The 21,313-nt window shown below is 40.9% G+C and overlaps 1 protein-coding gene across 1 annotated transcript; it reads right to left on the bottom strand.

Moving 5' to 3' along the window:
* Window positions 1-293: 293 nt before the first annotated feature.
* cyp3a65 (cytochrome P450, family 3, subfamily A, polypeptide 65) lies at window positions 294-21,313 on the bottom strand. The gene is made up of 14 exons (XM_082163310.1): window positions 20,510-21,313; window positions 20,298-20,393; window positions 19,458-19,551; window positions 18,296-18,348; window positions 17,911-18,010; window positions 14,032-14,145; window positions 13,661-13,749; window positions 13,280-13,428; window positions 7,643-7,773; window positions 7,461-7,542; window positions 7,217-7,377; window positions 6,915-7,141; window positions 808-970; window positions 294-723 (listed from the first exon to the last, which is right to left on the bottom strand). The coding sequence occupies exons 2-14, from the start codon at window positions 20,366-20,368 to the stop codon at window positions 616-618; spliced, it is 1,542 nt and encodes a 513-aa protein (XP_082019436.1). The 5' UTR covers window positions 20,369-20,393; window positions 20,510-21,313; the 3' UTR covers window positions 294-615.

The following is a 21,313-nucleotide window of genomic DNA, read 5'->3' on the forward strand; positions in this document are numbered from 1 at the left end:
CAGATTGAACCCCTCTGCCATCTAAATAATTGTGAATTTGTGAGTTCCATACCATAGGGTGCAACTTGTGAGAGTCTAGACTCAGTGGTAAGGGTGAGAATAGGAGGGCTGAGAGTGAGAAAAGAAGGCAGGCTGAGGATTCTATCTGGACCCAGTCTGGACAGTAATTTATGAAATGTGCACCTTCTTAGTCAGACCTCTTAGGTTACAAGCCCAATAATACAATTGAAAATTTGGGAGAGCCAAAAAATCATCTAAAGTGTTTTTAACAGACATGACATGCACACATCAGATACATTTCTGCAGACTTTATTTCTTTGATAAACTTGATCATTTCCATGTAATTTCTTAACAGTTTAATCTAATTTCTGCCGTTTTCTCAATCATCAAAGTAAAACCCTTAAACACGAGTCTCAGGGAACAACAGAATTAATCTGACATTCACTACTGAAGTAAAGTTACTAAACCTCTCAGTCTAAGTCCGAAAGGCACTGAGAACCTCAGAGTCGAATCCTCCTCTTCACTGAAGACTAGAGACTACGCCTATACTTTTATTTTAAAAGACCCATCAAACCTTCTCGGACTGAAAGAGAAGTGTGCAGCGGACGAGCTGCGTTACGATTTGTTGTTTTTACAAATGTCTGAAGCTGTCCGAGGCTTGAGTTTGAGCTTGATGGGGTCTTTGGGAGCCAGAAAACCGCTTACGCCGAGCTCTAGAGGAACCTATGAAGAGCAAGAGAAGGTCTTGTGTGAGCGAACGAATGAACAAACATCCTGCTGTTAACAGAGACCAACCCGTCTGCTCACCTGTGTCTCCGCACACACTGAGACATCAAACCTCTGCAGGATCTCCACGATCGCCAGCTTCATTGTCACCTGAGCAAATCGCATCCCGATGCAGTTCCTGGGACCGAGGCCGAAGGGCATGTACATGTAGGGGTCAATGGTCTCCTTGTTTCCTTTAGTGAACCTGTTAATAAGGCAGTAAAGAGTCACGTTGGGTTGAAGTATTTATACAGACAATTACTCTAAAGAACCAACCTTGGGTTCCTAGTGCAACAGTGCCGATTACTTTTTCAGCAGCCTTGGTTCCGGAAGTATTTTTTCCATAGTGATTTTACAGATATTTTCTAGAGAGTTATAATCCATGAACCAAGCCAACCAGCTATCAGAGAATGTTCTCAGATGTTCTCTCAAAGTAATGAACAAACGTTCTTCCAGTAACATTAATTAAACATTTTCTGGTCTTTAATAACGCTCTCAAAATGTTAGTACAAAAACATTATTTATACATTGTTCATGAAGCAGTTTTCCTGAAATATTTTAGTTGGATGTTTGTCTAACGTATTTTAAATGTAACTACTTCAAGAACTTTTAAAAGTTAGGAAACTGGACGTTAAAAGAGTTCTCTAAGTGCAGTTTTATTGTTTTGATTCCCTGATTGGTGGAGATACAGTGGGTACGGAAAGTATTCAGACCCCCTTAAAATTTTCACTCTTTGTTATATTGCAGCCATTTGCTAAAATCATTTGTTCATTTCTTTTCCTCATTATTGTACACACATCACCCCATATTGACAGAAAAACACAGAATTGTTGACATTTTTGCACATTTATTAAAAAAGAAAAACTGAAATATCACATGGTCCTAAGTATTCAGACCCTTTGCTGTGACACTCATATATTTAACTCAGGTGCTGTCCATTTCTTCTGATCATCCTTGAGATGGTTCTACACCTTCATTTGAGTCCAGCTGTGTTTACTGATTGGACTTGATTAGGAAAGCCACACACCTGTCTATATAAGACCTTACAGCTCACAGTGCATGTCAGAGCAAATGAGAATCATGAGGTCAAAGGAACTGCCTGAAGAGCTCAGAGACAGAATTGTGGCAAGGCACAGATCTGGCCAAGGTTACAAAAAAAATTATGCTGCACTTAAGGTTCCTAAGAGCACAGTGGCCTCCATAATCCTTAAATGGAAGATGTTTGGGACGACCAGAACCCTTCCTAGAGCTGGCCGTCCGGCCAAACTGAGCTATCGGGGGAGAAGAGCCTTGGTAAGAGAGGTAAAGAAGAACCCAAAGATCACTGTGGCCGAGCTCCAGAGAATAGGGGTGGAACGGTACATGTATTCGTATTGAACCGAATCGGTACGGGCGTCACGGTTCGGTGCATGAATTTACACGGAGAATACACGGTATAAAAATAAATAAAACTCGCATGCAAATTAATTAATGTAACGCGGAAATACTGTTAGATACGCGGGTTCTTTAGGGACACCTAATCTGTAGCCCTGCCTTAAGCTAGGTTTGTTTATACTTTCGCCTGCCTCCGCAGCGCGAGCCTCCGCTGGCCGCGCGCGCGCCTCCCCAAATGGACGAGGCATTTATACTTCGCGCTTGCTGGTGTGACAAACGGGGCACTAATTTTTCTTTTGCTCAATATGTTCAATGTTAATAAAAGGTATCCAAGCAAAAAGTTCTCCACGCATTATCCTGCAGTTAATGAGAAATTGTAATTTATTGGCGCACTATATTGACTGCGTATTGAGACATGTAAAACGGTTGAGCTAGATTTTCAACCAATCAGCATCGAAAATGTAAGTAGGTCACAGCCGAAATCAAGCCAATATCACTACGCACATGTAAACATGGAGGAGGACGTAAGCAGCGCATCTTCATCTGATAGCGGCGATCAAGCTCGATTAACACCCGTAAAGTGTATTCTTCATGTCGGAAAAGATGGTGGGAAAGGTCCGCAGCCCTTTACTGAAGTCCGATGGGAAAAAATCAAGCATAGGAATGGCTCAAAACATCGGACACTACGGAGCTAACGTTAGCTATTGCTAATAAACATGTTGCCCTCCTGGACAAACCGGTCTCTGATGTCCCAACAACTACGGGTTTCACCCGGCCTGCTATCGGCGTTTTATAGACGCTTGACTTGTGTGTATGTGTGTGATGGGTAGGTTTAGGGGTCGGGTTAGTGTGTGTGTGTGTGTGTGTGTGTGTGTGAGAGAGAGAGAGGTGGGTAGGTATTCTAGGTAAATAAATAAATCAAAATTAAATCTTGTTTACAATAATCATTCCTGTGAATATATGTAGTGCAGTTACTGCTCGTGTATGCAAATTAACAATTCACCATTAAATGTGTTATTTTTAAAAGTGTTTTTTTTTTTTGTATACTTTTTGTAATTTTTTTTACAAATTTCACGATTTCAATTCAATTCTTGTGATTTGATTTAATATTGACTCATTTTAATAAATATTAGGTACACAAGATAGGCGTTAATTTTTCTCAAGAGAAAAAAAATAAATATATATAGGCTACATACAGACAGCCCTATCAGCTGGTAGTATTATTTAAGGTAAAAAAGAACTCAGATTAAATATAATGCGTTTTTTATTATAATAACAACTTTATTTAATGATATAAGTACAAATATAATAAATATGTAATATAGTACACATATTTAGCAAAATACTTTTTCTAGCCAACTAACGTGCCTATATTATGGTCATTAAATGGCTTTCCTGAGGTAAATGTTATGTGACATAATTGTTCTCCAGCTGTTTTATTGACCCCTTTGTTTGATTGATTGATCGATATTATGTATGAAGAATATACATTTCGGTAAGCTGTACTGTTTCTTTCAATATTGTTCATTCGTGTTTATTTACTATTAGCTAGTAGAGATGATCGGGTCACGTGCCGCTTGGGATCAATTACAAACACCAAAACGGTATTTATTGTTTGAATTTCGTAATAAAATTGACAGAGTCTGAGAGCTGAGATTCTTTTATATCATAACTAACCTGCTCTGTCTAGTCTGTCGGTCTCCGTGTCCTCTTTGCTTCGCGATTTTTCTGTGCGTGAGAAAATGGGTGTGTGACGTGAGAGCGTGTGAAAAGTGTCAATTGCGTGAGTCTCACGGTGAATGCGTGAGAGTTGGCAGCTCTGTTATTATATTTTGACTTAATTCTATTTGTTATTCAGATTTTACCTCAAATATTACCTTTGAATTGGAACATGAGAAGTAATTGGGATGTTAATGCTACAGTAGAAGTTTTCTTGATAATCTTATCATGTTTACTGTCCCTAGATAGCAACTTCAGGTATCACACATTTCAAACTGGTTTATTTTGTACTTCAAGTGGTAATTCGGCATTTTTGGGTTTATATGATAAACAGGTTTGAAAGTGCAAAATTCCCTATGTTTTCCCTTTTTTTTTTTAAATGGGCACCTTTAGCATAATTTTTATCAAAAACTGCAAGGTTGTGTGTGGAGAACTTTTTCCTAAGGAATCTCTATATATTTCTGATGTTAAAAAAGTAGGTAGTGCCCCACTTGGTGGGACGAAACCCTAGGCCTCTTTTAGGCTACCGACAGCGGTCTCTCTCTCGGCTCTCTCTCTCTCTCTCTCTCTCTCTCTCTCTCTCGGTCTCTCTCTCTCTCTCTCTCTCTCTCTCTCTCTCTCTCTCTCTCTCTCTCACACACTAACCCGACCCCCTAAACCTACCCATCACACACATACACACAAGTCAAGCGTCTATAAAACGCCGATAGCAGGGCGGGTGAAACCCGTAGTTGTTGGGACATCAGAGACCGGTTTGTCCAAGAGGGCAACATGTTTATTAACAATAGCTAACGTTAGCTCCGTAGTGTCCGACGTTTTGAGCCATTCCTATGCTTGATTTTTTCCCATCGGACTTCAGTAAAGGGCTGCGGACCTTTCCCACCATCTTTTCCGACATGAAGAATACACTTTACGGGTGTTAATCGAGCTTGATCGCCGCTATCAGATGAAGATGCGCTGCTTACGTCCTCCTCCATGTTTACATGTGCGTAGTGATATTGGCTTGATTTCGGCTGTGACCTACTTACATTTTCGATGCTGATTGGTTGAAAATCTAGCTCAACCGTTTTACATGTCTCAATACGCAGTCAATATAGTGCGCCAATAAATTACAATTTCTCATTAACTGCAGGATAATGCGTGGAGAACTTTTTGCTTGGATACCTTTTATTAACGTTGAACATATTGAGCAAAAGAAAAATTAGTGCCCCGTTTGTCGGAACGAAACCCTATTTCTAGGCCTCTTTTAGGCGCGCACCCTCGCGCTCGTGCGTCCGCACATAAATAAGAGATGCTTTATTTTCAGTTTTATAGCTGATTGTCTTATTTTGTTTACATCTTACTTTACACACTTCAGGGCAGGCTGTTAGAGATGCGCGGTTGGCGGTTCCGCGGATAAACCATGGATCGGGCGGATGATGTGACGAAAAATAATATTTTAATTAAATTCGGGCGGGTGAACCAAGTCATCAGCAGCACCTTGCATCACCCAATCAGCGGATGGCGGGCGGGTGCGGTTTTGAAAATTGGTCAAAAACGTTGGTGCGGATGGATGGCGGACGGATGATGAGTTTTGTGATGCAGTTGCGGATGAAATAATAGCCCATCCGCGCATCTCTACAGGCTGTTGCAGCTAGATGAGGGGAGAGACTGTATGACACTAGGTGGTACAGCCTGAGACATGCACAATAAAAAAAATTGCCTTCTGCATTTTTGTTTTGCTTTTCCCTCCATTGTACCGAACTCGTACCGAACCGTGATGTCTGAACCGAACCGTGACTTCTGTGTACCATTCCACCCCTACCAGAGATGCAGTCGGGAGATGGGAGAAAGTTGTAGTAAGTCAACCATCACTGCAGCCATCCACCAGTCGGGGCTTTATGGCAGAGTGGCCCGACGGAAGCCTCTCCTCAGTGCAAGACACATGAAAGCACACCTGAAGGACTCCAAGATGGTGATAAATAAGATTCTCTGGTCTGATGAGACCAAGATAGAACTTTTTGCCCTTAATTCTAAGCGGTATGTGTGGAGAAAACCAGGCACTGCTCATCACCTGTCCAATACAGTCTCAACAGTGAAGCATGGTGGTGGCAGCATCATGCTGTGGGGGTGTTTTTCAGCTGCAGGGACAGGACGACTGGTTGCAATCGAGGGAAAGCTGAATGCGGCCAAGTACAGGGATATCCTGGACGAAAACCTTCTCCAGAGTGCTTTGGGCCGAAGGATCACCTTCCAACAAGACAATGACCCTAAGCACACAGCTAAAATAACGAAGGAGTGGCTTCACAACAACTCCGTGACTGTTCTTGAATGGCCCAGCCAGAGCCCTGACTTAAACCCAATTGAGCATCTCTGGAGAGACCTGAAAATGACTGTCCACCAACGTTTACCATCCAACCTGACAGAACTGGAGAGGATCTGCAAGGAGGAATGGCAGAGGATACCCAAATCCAGGTGTGAAAAACTTGTTGCATCTTTCCCAAAAAGACTCATGGCTGTATTAGATCAAAAGGGTGCTTCTACTAAATACTGAGCAAAGGGTCTGAATACTTAGGACCATTTGATATTTCAGTTTTTCTTTTTTAATAAATGTGCAAAAATGTCAACAATTCTGTGTTTTTCTGTCAATATGGGGTGCTGTGTGTACAATAATGAGGAAAAAAAATTAACTTAAATGATTTTAGCAAATGGCTGCAATATAACGAAGAGTGAAAAATTTAAGGGGGTCTGAATACTTTCCGTACCCACTGTATATTTGGGTTTTATGGGTAATGTAGTAGGATTCTCTTAAACAATTGATAAACAATTTTTTGAAAAAGTAATTTAAAATAATGTGTAATGATGGCTTTATCAAAAGCAGAGACCATAGATGAACAACCTTGTAGTAAGGTACGGTAAGTAAGGTCTGTCTTTAATGTTTTATAAGTTATCATTAAAAATCAATTCCCCTATTTGAAAAATGACTGGGATTTTCAATTCCAGACCCGACTGTTGTGCTCTATTGTAGCTGGTGGAGCTTGACTGTATGATGAGAAGCAGGAGAAACTCGTCCTGACCTCTCTGGTTTGAAGGTCTCGGGGTCGCTCCAGTATTCCGGGTCTCTGTGGAGGGCGAAGGTCGGGATCATGACGACCATATCTTTAGGGATGATGACGCCATTGATTTCCACCGTTTTCTTGCAGACCCGTTCGAGTCGAGCTGCAACAGGGAACAGCCGAAGGGACTCGTTCAGCGCGGCGTCCAGATAGTCCATGTTCATGACGGCTTCGTAGTCCACTGGGGCCTTCAACACACAATCAATGGTTAAAGTCTCAAACTCATCACGCCGATCCCAGCAAGTGTTTCAATGGAGTACTACCTTATTTGGGAAGGTCTCGTCGATCTCCTCCTGCAGTTTCTTCATGGCCTCTGGGTTGGTTGCGAGATTGTAGAATAAGAACGACAGAGTGCTGCTGCTGGTCTCGTAACCGGCGAAGATGAAGATCATGGCTTGCGATAAGATCTCGTGGTCGCTCAGACCTGCACAGGACACGGTTTGAGGTATGTGTCTTCATATATGGAAGAAAGATCTTTCTTATGGTTAACCATCTGAGATGCTTCACCTTTCTCTGTGTGTTCCTCGCCATGCTGAGTTTTCCCTGCCGTCTGAGAATCGACCATCAGCTGCAGGAAGTCAACTCTCTTCTGCAGGAATTGAGAAGAGTGGTTTATCATAGAGTGGAGTGGTTTATCAAGAGTGGAGAATCATAACTTTATAGTTGTTCATGTTGAGTATTTGTTGTACCTTCTTGTGGTCTTTGGCCACTCTTTCAGACTTGATCTTCTGTAAGGCAGCGTAGAAGAAATCAGTCACAGATGTTGGAAAAAATGCTAAATCCATTTTTTCCAGGACAGGGATGACGAAAGGAAACAAAGCTACAGAAGAAATTGTAAAATCTCTTAAAAGGGAACAATCTCAGGACTTTGGCTAATGTTCTGGCAAGATTCTCTCAAAGTTATGAACAAATGTTCTTCCATTAACATACATGAAATGTTCGTTCAAAGTTTTCTGGTCTTTAATAATGTTCTCAAATGTTAGCACAAATCATTATTTATACATCATTCATGGAGTGTTTTTTCCTGAAACATTTTTGTTGGACGTTCATCTATCATTTTTTTTTAAATGTTACTACTTGTTTCAGAACATTCAAAATTTACATTCCCACAGTGGCGTAACTTTGTTTTAAAAAGTGGGTGGGACGGGGGGTGGGCGTTGCTAACACAATGCTAAATCATAAATCAGATGTACACTCACGTAAAGGATTATTAGGAACACCATACTAATACTGTGTTTGACCCCCTTTCGCCTTCAGAACTGCCTTAATTCTACGTGGCATTGATTCAACAAGGTGCTGAAAGCATTCTTTAGAAATGTTGGCCCATATTGATAGGATAGCATCTTGCAGTTGATGGAGATTTGTGGGATGCACATCCAGGGCACGAAGCTCCCGTTCCACCACATCCCAAAGATGCTCTATTGGGTTGAGATCTGGTGACTGTGGGGGCCATTTTAGTACAGTGAATTCATTGTCATGTTCAAGAAACCAATTTGAAATGATTCGAGCTTTGTGACATGGTGCATTATCCTGCTGGAAGTAGCCATCAGAGGATGGGTACATGGTGGTCATAAAGGGATGGACATGGTCAGAAACAATGCTCAGGTAGTCTGTGGCATTTAAACGATGCCCAATTGGCACTAAGGGGCCTAAAGTGTGCCAAGAAAACATCCCCCACACCATTACACCACCACCACCAGCCTGCACAGTGGTAACAAGGCATGATGGATCCATGTTCTCATTCTGTTTACGCCAAATTCTGACTCTACCATCTGAATGTCTCAACAGAAATCGAGACTCATCAGACCAGGCAACATTTTTCCAGTCTTCAACTGTCCAATTTTGGTGAGCTTGTTCAAATTGTAGCCTCTTTTTCCTATTTGTAGTGGAGATGAGTGGTACCCGGTGGGGTCTTCTGCTGTTGTAGCCCATCCGCCTCAAGGTTGTGCGTGTTGTGGCTTCACAAATGCTTTGCTGCATACCTTGGTTGTAACGAGTGGTTATTTCAGTCAAAGTTGCTCTTCTATCAGCTTGAATCAGTCGGCCCATTCTCCTCTGACCTCTAGCATCAACAAGGCATTTTCACCCACAGGACTGCCGCATACTGGATGTTTTTCCCTTTTCACACCATTCTTTGTAAACCCTAGAAATGGTTGTGCGTGAAAATCCCAGTAACTGAGCAGATTGTGAAATACTCAGACTGGCCCGACTGGCACCAACAACAATACCACGCTCAAAATTGCTTAAATCACCTTTCTTTCCCATTCTGACATTCAGTTTGGAGTTCAGGAGATTGTCTTGACCAGGACCACACCCCTAAATGCATTGAAGCAACTGCCATGTGATTGGTTGATTAGATAATTGCATTAATGAGAAATTGAACAGGTGTTCCTAATAATCCTTTAGGTGAGTGTATACAATAACATTACGATGTCCAGCAATCGATATAAATAGTACATTGGGATTAATTTGTCGTTTAATGAGGTCTAATATGTGACCCGATCTGGCGAAATGAGTCGGAAGTCGCAACGTTCCATTTTAAGATATGGGCCGTTTATGTGGAAAAACAATTAAATAATAGATTTTTTTTTATTATTATTTTTTGCTAAATTTCAAAGAACAGACATTCAAAAATAATCTCCTAAAGTTTCGTAGTCCAGATAATTGAGTAAAGGTATTTAAATGACTATTAAAGTTTACAAAGTTTTACTAAATTCGCTGGAAATGAATATTGCTTTTCTCAACTCCTCTAGTCACCTCTGAGCATTTCCCGGGAATCCCCTCAAACTCTCTGCTCTCCAAATATGGTGTTACACGTTGTATAGAACCAATCAAAAAGCTTAGAAATGTACACAATTGCTGATCATTTCAATGGGAAGCCCCATTTCGACTGACCGGCACGCGATTGGTCCAGCCATCCTCCTATCAGACTCGTAGCGCTATGTGTAAACAAGCTAGCAGATCTCCTCAGAAAGATTAAATATTATTAATTTGAGAAATGTCGCTGTCAAAAGAGAGCAAAGTCGCCAAAAAGTCGCCAAAACAGTTGAACTCACTGGAGGCTTCTAACCTAAGCTCTGCTGCAGGTCATCAAGAGTGGCTAAGGCTAGTCAGTGATTTTTTTTTGGATCTGGAGATGTGTCATCCTCTGATGACAGTGGCAGCGAAAGTGACAGCCCTGTGGTATTTATCGTGTATGGATGTGAGTGAGTGCAATTATTCTGTGAGTGTATTTATCTTCAAGGAGAATCCATTACAATGTGTTTGATTTATTTTAACCCAATATTTAAACGTACAGTATGGAATTTTTTTTTCTCCACTAGGGGTCGCTAACGTCTTACAATAACAAAGGCGTAATTTGATGACGCAACACATGCTAAAATTATGGATCTTGTCGTCAACGTCAAGCCGACCGATCTAATAATGTTTATGGATGACTGAATACATCGATGCTTTTATCATGACTGTGATATGAAGCAGTTCGGGATTGCTAAGAGACAGCTATCAGCTCCACACGCGACGCGAGTCCCGAGGATATAAAAGGAATATGGACATCTCATTCTACCGAACTACACGAGTGCAGAATTACTACTCACAGGTCAGTTTATTAGACAAATTAAACTTGTGAGGTAATGCAGCGCTGTTTCACTTGTTAATCAGTCGGAAAAGGGTGGTTTGCCCGCCTCAGGTTGGTGGAGAGTTCCTGCCTCAAGTGGAGGAGTTCAAGTATCTTGGGGTCTTGTTCACGAGTGAGGGAAGGATGGAACGGGAGATTGACAGACGGATCGGTGCAGCTTCTGCAGTAATGCGGTCGCTGTACCGGTCTGTCGTGGTGAAGAAGGAGCTGAGCCGTAAGGCGAAGCTCTCGATTTACCGGTCAATCTACGTTCCTACTCTCACCTATGGTCATGAGCTGTGGGTTATGACCGAAAGGACAAGATCCCGGATACAGGCGGCCGAAATGAGCTTTCTCCGCAGGGTGGCTGGGCGATCCCTTAGAGATAGGGTGAGAAGCTCAGTCACTCGGGAGGAGCTCAGAGTAGAGCCGCTGCTCCTCCACATCGAGAGGGGCCAGCTGAGGTGGCTCGGGCATCTTTTCCGGATGCCTCCTGGACGCCTTTCCGGGAAGGTGTTCCGGGCATGTCCCACCGGGAAGAGACCCCGGGGAAGACCTAGGACACGCTGGAGGGACTATGTCTCCCGGCTGGCCTGGGAACGCCTCGGGGTCCCCCCGGAAGAGCTGGAGGAAGTGTCTAGGGAGAGGGAAGTCTGGGCATCCCTGCTTAGACTGCTGCCCCCGCGACCCGGCCCCGGATAAGCGGAAGAAGATGGATGGATGGATGGACACTAAACTGCTTTTCAATGTGTTGAAATGTATGTGTTAGTTTGTTGTTCATCTGTATGAGACTAGCAGTAAGCTAGATCAACATTAGAATAACATACAGATCATATTATAACATTTTATCATTGTTGAACTATATAACATTGATTAGTTTTATGTAAATGTGCTCACCTGTTTAATAAAGTACATGTAGGAGCGGTCGAAGTCTCGGACGTGGAGCTCTCGTTTATATACTGTCTATGGGAGCTCTAGGCATCTCGAAAACACCGCGCTGATATTGATTCTCGTTTTAGTTCTCATTTTTTATCCAAAGTCTGCTTGCCATGGTCCATAATGTTTGAACGAAACAACAACAGCGTGCAAATAGACATTGCGAACTACATTGTCCACGTCTGTCGCCTTGGTTACTATCAGAGGGCTCTGGTTCATAGCTCTGGTTACCATGGCAGTACGAGCGGAAACCAGAGACAACGCGGATATGACGCCATTGACTGCGACAAAGCGGAAATAAAGAAACGTGCCATGTCTAAAAATTTAATACAAATTTCTCCTGGTTTGAAAGTTGTTGGAAACAGTCGGGATAATGTAAGTACACAACTAAAAAAAAATATATATAACATAGATATAGTGATTTTTGCTATTTTTAAAGCAAAAAAAACAAAACATATTGTGCCTTTAACTGTTGGTATCTCCGTTATGAATTTGTTATACTGTTATTGTCAACTAGCCTACACAAAGATATGATTGCATAGGCTAACATTATTTGTTCTCTGTTTCCTTGTCTCTCTGCCTCTCTCACTTTCTCTCTCTCTCTCATACACACACACACAGACACACACACACACACACACACACACACACACACAGAGAGAGAGACACACACACACCCTCTCTCAAGGAAAACTGTAGCACCTCTGTTCAATCTTTCTGATTTTAGTAAATGTTTGTAAAAGTGCCTTTTAAATTATTTATTCAAATAAAAACTTTAAAATAATTTGAGCTTCAGCCTGGTTTAATAGCATATGTTAATGTCTTTGGTCAAATTAAGCTGTACAATAAATAGTTCATCCCTTTAAATGCAATGGATTTTGAAAGATATCAACAAAAAACTGGCAAAAAACTTTAAAAGCGATTTTCTCAGGTTTTCAATTGGAAAAAGAGGACAGACGACCAGAATTCAAATGTGTATATCTTTACAACCATTCAAGGTATGACTTTGACTAGGATATCATTTGAAAGCTTATGGTCTCCTCTTTCCATTAATACCAAAATCTCAATTTTGAAATTTGGGTCACTGTGACTCATTTTGCTGGATCAGGTCACATATATGTTGTTAGTGGTGAGAATTTTCACGTGAATAAATGCATAGATCCGACTATTTAAGCGTGATTTAAATGGTCCAGTGGCAGAACTTTTGCCAAGCGTGTCAGAGGTTCTGGGTTCTAAATCCTCATTCGTATAGGTTTTTTTTTTCTCATCAAAACCGATTATGTTTATTAGGCAGGGACACGTTTGTGTGCATTTTGTTTTGTAATTTCACCGGAACGAATAGAGAGTCTCCACAACGGATTGAAGCGCGCGTCTGAGTGAAGACTGTGCGCGAGCCACAAGAGAACACAGTATCCGCGCCACTGATCGCAGCGGCAACGAGTACTTTGATCACTTGATTTCAAAAACAACACATTTCAGCGCTAGATCGCCTCTTATTTAACAAACAAACTAAATGAATGCTCTGCTAGTTAACTGGAGATGTTTTATTTATTTGTATTAGTACATTCGTGCCGCAAGATATTTCAAAAATTGTGGGGACAATATCGACCTTAGCAAAAAGTGGTGGGGACATGTCCCACCCGTCCCACCCGCAAATTACGCCTATGCATTCCCATAATGTTTGTAAAATGAGAAAATGGAATGTAAACATTTGCATAACCAAGAAAAGAGCTTTTGAAGTGTGTTATCTGACAGGCCTAGTTGAGTTCTTTACCACAAATCAGGAACAGAGGGTTCAGGAAGTCAAACTTCAACATTTTCTTTATGTTGGTCACAAATGGATCTTTGGGGTTGTTGAGGGAGTCGATGTCCACGCTGAACGCTGTGCTGGTCACCACATCCATACTGTACGCGCCGAAGAACCTGAACACATGCAGTCAAGAGAAAGCCATTATTATTCTCACCTGACAAACATACTGCCTATATACTGTACTCTATATGTAGTGAATGTTTCCACTGTCCGGGAGGTTATTAAAGGTGATTGGTGAGGAAATTGAACACCTTTGCTCTGTTAATTATAGTGATATTATTGCAGCTCCGTTCTTATCTCTTCAGATAACTAAAAGTGTTTGTGATATTATGCAATATGTCTCACTCTTTAATATCCACGTTTTCTCCTCGTGTTGCTGATTTCCCCAGATTCTCAACTAGAATTTTAGAGTGTGTCTTCATGATGCCAAACATCTAGAGTGAGAAGCAGAAGTACATCATCATCATAACATCTTCATCACACACAGGTAATGTTTGATATTTATTATGAAGAGAATCAAACACACACACATCCTCCTCAGCATGAATGATGCTGTAGTTCAGTTCAAATTAGTCATTCATCTCAAACTGGATTCTTGTTTGTTTGTATTGTAGCACAATAGTACTGCCTTCACGTAACGCTTCAGATAAGTGATGTAATAAATACTGCTGTAAAACTTGTTTGCGTGAGAACGATCCAGATAAAGACTCACGGACCTCCTTTAACCTCCCGCTGGTGAAAGAAGGCGAGAGGACGCTGCGTATTCTCCTCCAGTCGTCGTCTTCAACGATGGACACGGCGTCGTACAGCGGCCCGTTCAGACGGAAGTTCTACCAGATCAGAGGACAAATGTGGACACAGTGAAGATAAAATTACAACACAAGCACAGTCTCTGGCCTGAAAACATTCTAATGATTGTACCTTTATATTTTATCTTTAGATATAAGATGGGAGTAAAAACGATATTTCTATGAATCTGCGTTCTCTCCGAAATCTTTTGCGTTCCCAGAGAAACTTTGCGTTCTCTCCCAAATCTTTTGCGTTCCCAGAGAAACTGCATTCTCTCACAAATCTTTTACGTTCCTAAGAGAAACTTTGCGTTCTCTCACAAATCTTTTGTGATTTCAAGAGAAACTTTGTGTTCCCTCACAAATCTTTTGCATTCCTAAGAGAAACTTTGTGTTCTCTCACAAATCTTTTGCGTTCCCAAGAGAAACTTTGCGTTCTCTCACAAATCTTTTGTGATTCCAAGAGAAACTTTGCGTTCTCTCACAAATCTTTTGTGTTCCCTGAGAAACTTTGCGTTCTCTCCCAAATCTTTTGCTTTCCTAAGAGAAACTTTGCGTTCTCTCCCAAATCTTTTGCGTTCCCAAGAGAAACTTTGCGTTCTCTCACAAATCTTTTGCTTTCCCAAGAGAAACTTTGCGTTCTCTCACAAATCTTTTGCTTTCCTAAGAGAAACTTTGCGTTCTCACAAATCTTTTGTGTTCCCCGAGAAAAGTTGCGTTTTCTTACAAATCTTTTGTGTTCCCTGAGAAAAGTTGCGTTTTCTTACAAATCTTTTGCATTCCCTGAGAAACTTTGCGTTCTCATGCAAATCTTTTGCGTAAACAAAGAATCTTTGCATTCTCTCACAAATCATGTTCCCAAAAAAACGTTGCGTTTTCTCTGAAATGAGTGTTCCCCGAGAAACTCTGCATTCTCTCACAAATCTTTTGCGTTTCCAAGAGAAACTCTGCATTCTTTCCCAAATTTTTTTGCGTTCCCTGAGAAACTTTGCGTTTTCTCCCAAATCTTTTGCATTCTCAAGAGAAATTTTGCATTCTCTCACAAATTTTTTGCGTTCCCAGAGAAACTTTGCGTTCTCTCACAAATCTTTTGCGTTCCTAAGAGAAACTTTGCGTTCTCTCACAAATCTTTTGCGTTCCTAAGAGAAACTTTGCGTATTCTTGCAAATCTTTTGCGTTCCCAAGAGAAACTTTGCGTTCTCTCCCAAATCTTTTGCGTTCCCAGAGAAACTTTGCATTCTCTCACAAATCTTTTGCGTTCCTAAGAGAAACTTTGCGTTCTCTCACAAATCTTTTGCGTTCCAAAGAGAAATTTTGCATTCTCTCACAAATTTTTTGCGTTCCCAGAGAAACTTTGCGTTCTCTCACAAATCTTTTGCGTTCCTAAGAGAAACTTTGCGTTCTCTCACAAATCTTTTGCGTTCCTAAGAGAAACTTTGCGTATTCTTGCAAATCTTTTGCGTTCCCAAGAGAAACTTTGCGTTCTCTCCCAAATCTTTTGCGTTCCCAGAGAAACTTTGCATTCTCTCACAAATCTTTTGCGTTCCCTGAGAAACTTTGCGTTCTCTCCCAAATCTTTTGCGTTCCCAAGAGAAACTTTGCGTTCTCTTGCAAGTCTTTTGCGTTTCCAAGAGAAACTTTACGTTCCCTCACAAATCTTGTGCTTTTCCAAGAGAAACTTTGCATTCTCTCCCAAAAATTTTGCGTTTCCAAGAGAAACTTTGCGTTCTTTCCCAAATCTTTTGCGTTCCCTGAGAACCTTCGCGTTCTATCCGAAATCTTTTGCGTTCCCAAGAGAAACTTTGCGTTCTCTCACAATTTATTTGCGTTTCTAAGAGAAACTTTGCGTTCTCTCACAAATCTTTTGCGTTCCTAAGAGAAACTTTGCGTTCTCTCACAAATCTTTTGTGTTTCCAAGAGAAACTTTGCGTTCTTTCCCAAATCTTTTGCGTTTCCAAGAGAAACTTTGCGTTCTCTCACAAATCTTTTGCGTTTCCAAGAGAAACTTTGCGTTCTCTCACAAATCTTTTGCGTTCCCTGAGAAACTTTGCGTTCTCTCCCAAATCTTTTGCGTTCCTCAGAGAAACTTTGCGTTCTCTCCCAAATCTTTTGCGTTCCCAAGAGAAACTTTGCGTTCTCTTGCAAATCTTTTGCGTTCCCAAGAGAAACTTTGCGTTCTCTCACAATTTTTTTGCGTTCCTAAGAGAAACTTTGCGTTCTCTCACAAATCTTTTGCGTTCCTAAGAGAAACTTTGCGTTCTCTCACAAATCTTTTGCGTTCCCAAGAGAAACTTTGCGTTCTCTTGCAAATCTTTTGCGTTCCCAAGAGAAACTTTGCATTCTCTCACAAATCTTTTGCGTTCCCTGAGAAACTTTGCGTTCTCTCCCAAATCTTTTGCGTTCCCAAGAGAAACTTTGCGTTCTCTTGCAAATCTTTTGCGTTTTCAAGAGAAACTTTACGTTCCCTCACAAATCTTTTGCTTTTCCAAGAGAAACTTTGCGTTCTTTCCCAAATCTTTTGCGTTCCCTGAGAAACTTTGCGTTCTCTTTGAAATCTTTTGCGTTCCAAAGAGAAACTTTGCGTTCTCTCACAATTTATTTGCGTTTCCAAGAGAAACTTTGCGTTCTCTCACAAATCTTTTGCGTTCCTAAGAGAAACTTTGCGTTCTCTCACAAATCTTTTGCGTTTCCAAGAGAAACTTTGCGTTCTTTCCCAAATCTTTTGCGTTTCCAAGAGAAACTTTCCGTTCTCTCACAAATCTTTTGCGTTCCCTGAGAAACTTTGCGTTCTCTCCCAAATCTTTTGCGTTTCCAAGAGAAACTTTGCGTTCTTTCCCAAATCTTTTGCGTTTCCAAGAGAAACTTTGTGTTCTTTCCCAAATCTTTTGCGTTTCCAAGAGAAACTTTGCGTTCTCTCACAAATCTTTTGTGTTTCCTGAGAAACTTTGCGTTCTCTCACAAATCTTTTGCGTTTCCAAGAGAAACTTTGCATTCTTTCCCAAATCTTTTGTGTTCCCAGAGAAACTTTGCGTTCTCTCACAAATCTTTTGTGTTCCCAGAGAAACTTTGCGTTCTCTCACAAATCTTTTGCGTTTCCAAGAGAAACTTTGCGTTCTTTCCCAAATCTTTTGCGTTTCCAAGAGAAACTTTGCGTTCTTTCCTAAATCTTTTGTGTTCCCAGAGAAACTTTGCCTTCTCTCATAAATCTTTTGTGTTCCCCGAGAAAAGTTGCGTTTTCTTACAAATCTTTTGCATTCCCTGAGAAACTTGCATTCTCTTTCAAATCTTTTGCATTCCCTGAGAAACTTTGCGTTGTCATGCAAATCTTTTGCGTAAACAAAGAATCTTTGCATTCTCTCACAAATCATGTTCCCAAAAAAACGTTGCATTTTCTCTGAAATGAGTGTTCCCCGAGAAACTCTGCATTCTCTCAAATGCTCACAAATCTTTGGTGTTTCCAAGTGAAACTTTGCGTTCTCTCACAAATATTTTGCCTTCCCAAAGAAACTTTGCGTTGTCTTTGAAATATTTTGAGTTCCCTGAGAAACTTTGAGTTCCCAGAGAAACTTTGTGTTCTCACAAATCTTTTGTGTTACCCAGACAAACTTTGTGTTTGCTCACAAATCTTTTGTGACATCTCACAAATGTCTGTTAGCCATCGTGATTGACGATGGTATCGTCTATCGGGGTCCAACCCTACATATATCATTTTACCTCCCATCTCTCTTTTTTATCTTGACTGTGTCCTTCAAGGGCTCTGTAGTATTACAACACTATTTCATTTCAGAATGATGATGGTGATTTTACCCTTCTGTTGGTGAAGAGAGAGTAACATTCTTTAATCAAGATGGTTTTGATGATGGATTGATCCATGATGCACAGAACGGGCTGCCTCGCATCGTAGATACTGTGAGAAACCCAAACAATTCAGAAAAAAACATTACATTCAGAAGAATCATTCAGTTCACTATTATAGTACGATTGATTCACTGTCATTATCATGGTCTCATAATGACCATCTTCCTCGGATCTTCATTACAGATCTTACTGATCTCATAATGTTGAACGTTCAAACATGTTTGTCATTTCATCTTAAACTGAGTCATTTCTGTTTCAGATGTTCTGAAATGATTCTTTCAGATGATTCATTGAGATTGATCAGTGAAGTATCATCCATTATTCTCACACTCACCCCCAGACTCGTCCAAACTTCTTGAAACACTCGAGATCGAAATTATGAAACCCCTGAAAGCACAGCGACAGACGAGTTCACATTCAGACACGTTCAGAAGAGTCATAAGATAAACACTGAGAGAAGACTATAGTATCATCCGTGTGTTTGACACAGACAGGTTCACGTTAGATTCGCATGGATCATTAAAGAACCTGCGATGGACTGACGGAGAACCAGTAGATCATCAAGATCCAGATGTGACCAATGGTCAGTTAAACACAATGGACCCTATTTTAACGATCTAAAACGCAAGTGTCAAGCGCAAGTAACTTTGTGGGCGGGTCTTGGGCGCTGTTGCTATTTTCCCGGTGGGATAAATGACTCTTGCGCCCGGCGCAAATCTAAAAGAGGTTGGTCTGAAGTAGCTTCATTATTCATAGGTGTGGTTTGGGCGTAACATGAAATAAACCAATCAGGGCGTCATCTCACATTCCCTTTAAGAGCAGGTGCGCTTGTTCTAAAGCGGATTCCTATTATAACGGCGGATTTGCCAGACGCACGACAGGAGCGGTTCACAGCCGAGGAGACCGACGTTCTCGTCAGGGCCGTAAAACACAGAGAAGTGACATTGGGGATGGAGAAACACACCCAAATTAACTTCGGTTAAACAGGCGTATGATAATTTGGGTAAATGTGTAAGCTAGATGTATGCTTTTATAATAAATTGTCTATCTATCTATCTATCTATCGTAATAATGTATGATTTGCAAAAATGAAAACTGCTGCTTAGATGAGAGAATCAAAGTGTATGCGCGTTGTGCACACTACATTGATTATGGCCAAGCATGCGCCCTTAAAATAGCATAATGAACAACGCGCAACGCGCCACTGACTTTAGACTAGGTTTTTTTCTGGTCAGTGGCGCAATTGTTTTATGGAACAGCAAAATAGCAAAAGGGATTGTTTGCGCCGGAACACGCCTCCTTTTTTGCACTGAACCGCCCAGGGAGCGCAAGTTCATTCCCTAGTTTAGCGACGTGCTTCTGTGGAGGGAAAAGCGCGCTTTGCGCGGGTGCAAAATAGGAATGATACATGCGTCGGTGTACAAAGTCAATTGCGCTGGGTGCAAGATAGGGCCCAATATCAGACTCATGCTGTATTTGCTTTATAATAAACTCACCTCTCTATATCTCAGCATCGTTCCTAAGAACGGAATGGGTTTGGGACCCGGTATTCCCAACTTCTTGAACTGACTGTGAGGCCAGTATCCATATCTGGAAGTCACATTAAAACCATTTAAATCACAATCCCAGCTGACAAAAATATGTTCTGATAATGTTTTGCTAATGTTTTTATTACGTTCAAAAAATCCTTTTTTTCTTTTTCTTTTCTTGGTTATGCGAACATTAAGGGAACATTCCATTTTATCATTCCACAAACATCATGGGAGTGTTACTTTTGAATGTTCTCTGAATGTTCTGAAACAAGTAGTTAAATATATATTTTTTTTGTTAGATGAATGTCCAAAAGAAAAGAAAAAAAAATTCATGAGTGATGTAAATAATGTTTTTGTGCTAACGACTTGAGAACATATTTTGAGAACATAAATAGTTTGAGTCCATATAACTTTGATTAATGATACTAGAAGAATGTTTGTTCATAACTTTGAGAGAACCTTGACAGAACGTTCGCTGTTAGCTGGGATTTTAGACAGATATTACGACACATACAGCATTAGATTTTTGAAAAGGTTAAAGTCAAGTCACCTTTATTTATACAGCGCTTTTTACAATACAGAGTGTTTCAAACCAGCATTACAGTGATAACAGGAAAATAATGCAACAAACTGTTTAACTGTTAGAATATCAGCTGATACAGTGACTGTAATAATCAGCTCTGTCATAACCATCTCTACATGCACTCAAATTACTTACTTGTTTTAGTAAGATTCTATGAGTCTAAATGAGTCTAGAACTAAAGATTTAAAGATTTTAGACAAGTAGAGTCATGAATCACTCACATAACTAGAAGTGCCACAAACAGCATGAGCAGAGCCCATGTTTCAGCTGAGAAGAACAGACCGTAGCTCATGGTTCCTGATCCCGAGACACTCAGACTAGAAACACACGGCGAGGAGCAGGAGCTTTATTCTGATCTCGGATTACACATTAACCAATGCAGAACACGTAAACAGGAAGAACCTCTGCACACACTAACAAACACACGGCTCACCTCTGACCAGACTATTCATCAAACTACTGCAATAATCACATGTTCTGCTCCAGTTTCACACGCTTGTGTTTGTTTTCTGTTTCTCCTATTGTTTTGTCTCTTTGCCTCGGATATCACAGGCTCTGTTTGTTGAACGTTTCTCAGAGATGAAGTCATAAATCCCAGAGGAAAGAGAAATCACATGATCTCCTTGAATAATGGTTTGCTCTGGGCGGCACTGAGATCGAGTGGAGAGCAAATGCCTCTCAGATGTGTCTCGTCTGTAGTCTTAATGTACTGACTCTTTTCTCTTTAGTTTCAGATAGCTAAATGAAACTATAGCAAAAAGAGCACAATCTGATCAGTAGTATTTTCTATATTGACAGAGCTGAAGTTGACTATCTGATGATTCTTCTGTTTGGTTCTAGATCAAGATATTCTAGAGTCTGTTATGTCAGTGTAAATCTCCAGACGAGGACGTGCTGCTTATTTCATCTCTTTCAGTGCTCGAAGTGGCACCGACAATTATTTTAAGTTGTAGAGTTTAAACCTCATATGAAAATGGTGGCAGGCTTCGGCTCCTCCTCGTCTTTTAGTCAGCATTATTCAGCATATTCTTCAGGGCGCAGCGCCAGAGGCAGAGGCAGAGAAACAAGGTGTGTCACAGTTTGTCATAAATGCCGTTTACATAATGTGATGTAGGAGCGATACGAGAGTTTCCCATCCAGTGTAAAGTATTCGCTGCGTTCACCCATTATCACACTATTGATTTCCTCCAGCGAAAACATAACGTGAAGACACTTCAGAAAATGTTATTTTCATTTG

This window comes from Leuciscus leuciscus (assembly GCF_965113295.1).
Source record: "Leuciscus leuciscus genome assembly, chromosome: 3".
Lineage (NCBI taxonomy): Eukaryota > Metazoa > Chordata > Actinopteri > Cypriniformes > Leuciscidae > Leuciscus > Leuciscus leuciscus.

What these genes read in the sequence shown, in the direction of transcription:
- cyp3a65 (XM_082163310.1), bottom strand. Translation starts at nt 20,368, where the DNA reads ATGAGCTACGGTCTGTTCTTCTCAGCTGAAACATGGGCTCTGCTCATG. An exon ending in CCCTCTGTTCCTGATTTGTG is followed by an intron (nt 7,774 to 13,279) that starts GTAAAGAACTCA and finishes TTTCTTCTGTAG; the next exon opens with CTTTGTTTCCTTTCGTCATC. An exon ending in TGGCCAAAGACCACAAGAAG is followed by an intron (nt 7,543 to 7,642) that starts GTACAACAAATA and finishes CAATTCCTGCAG; the next exon opens with AAGAGAGTTGACTTCCTGCA.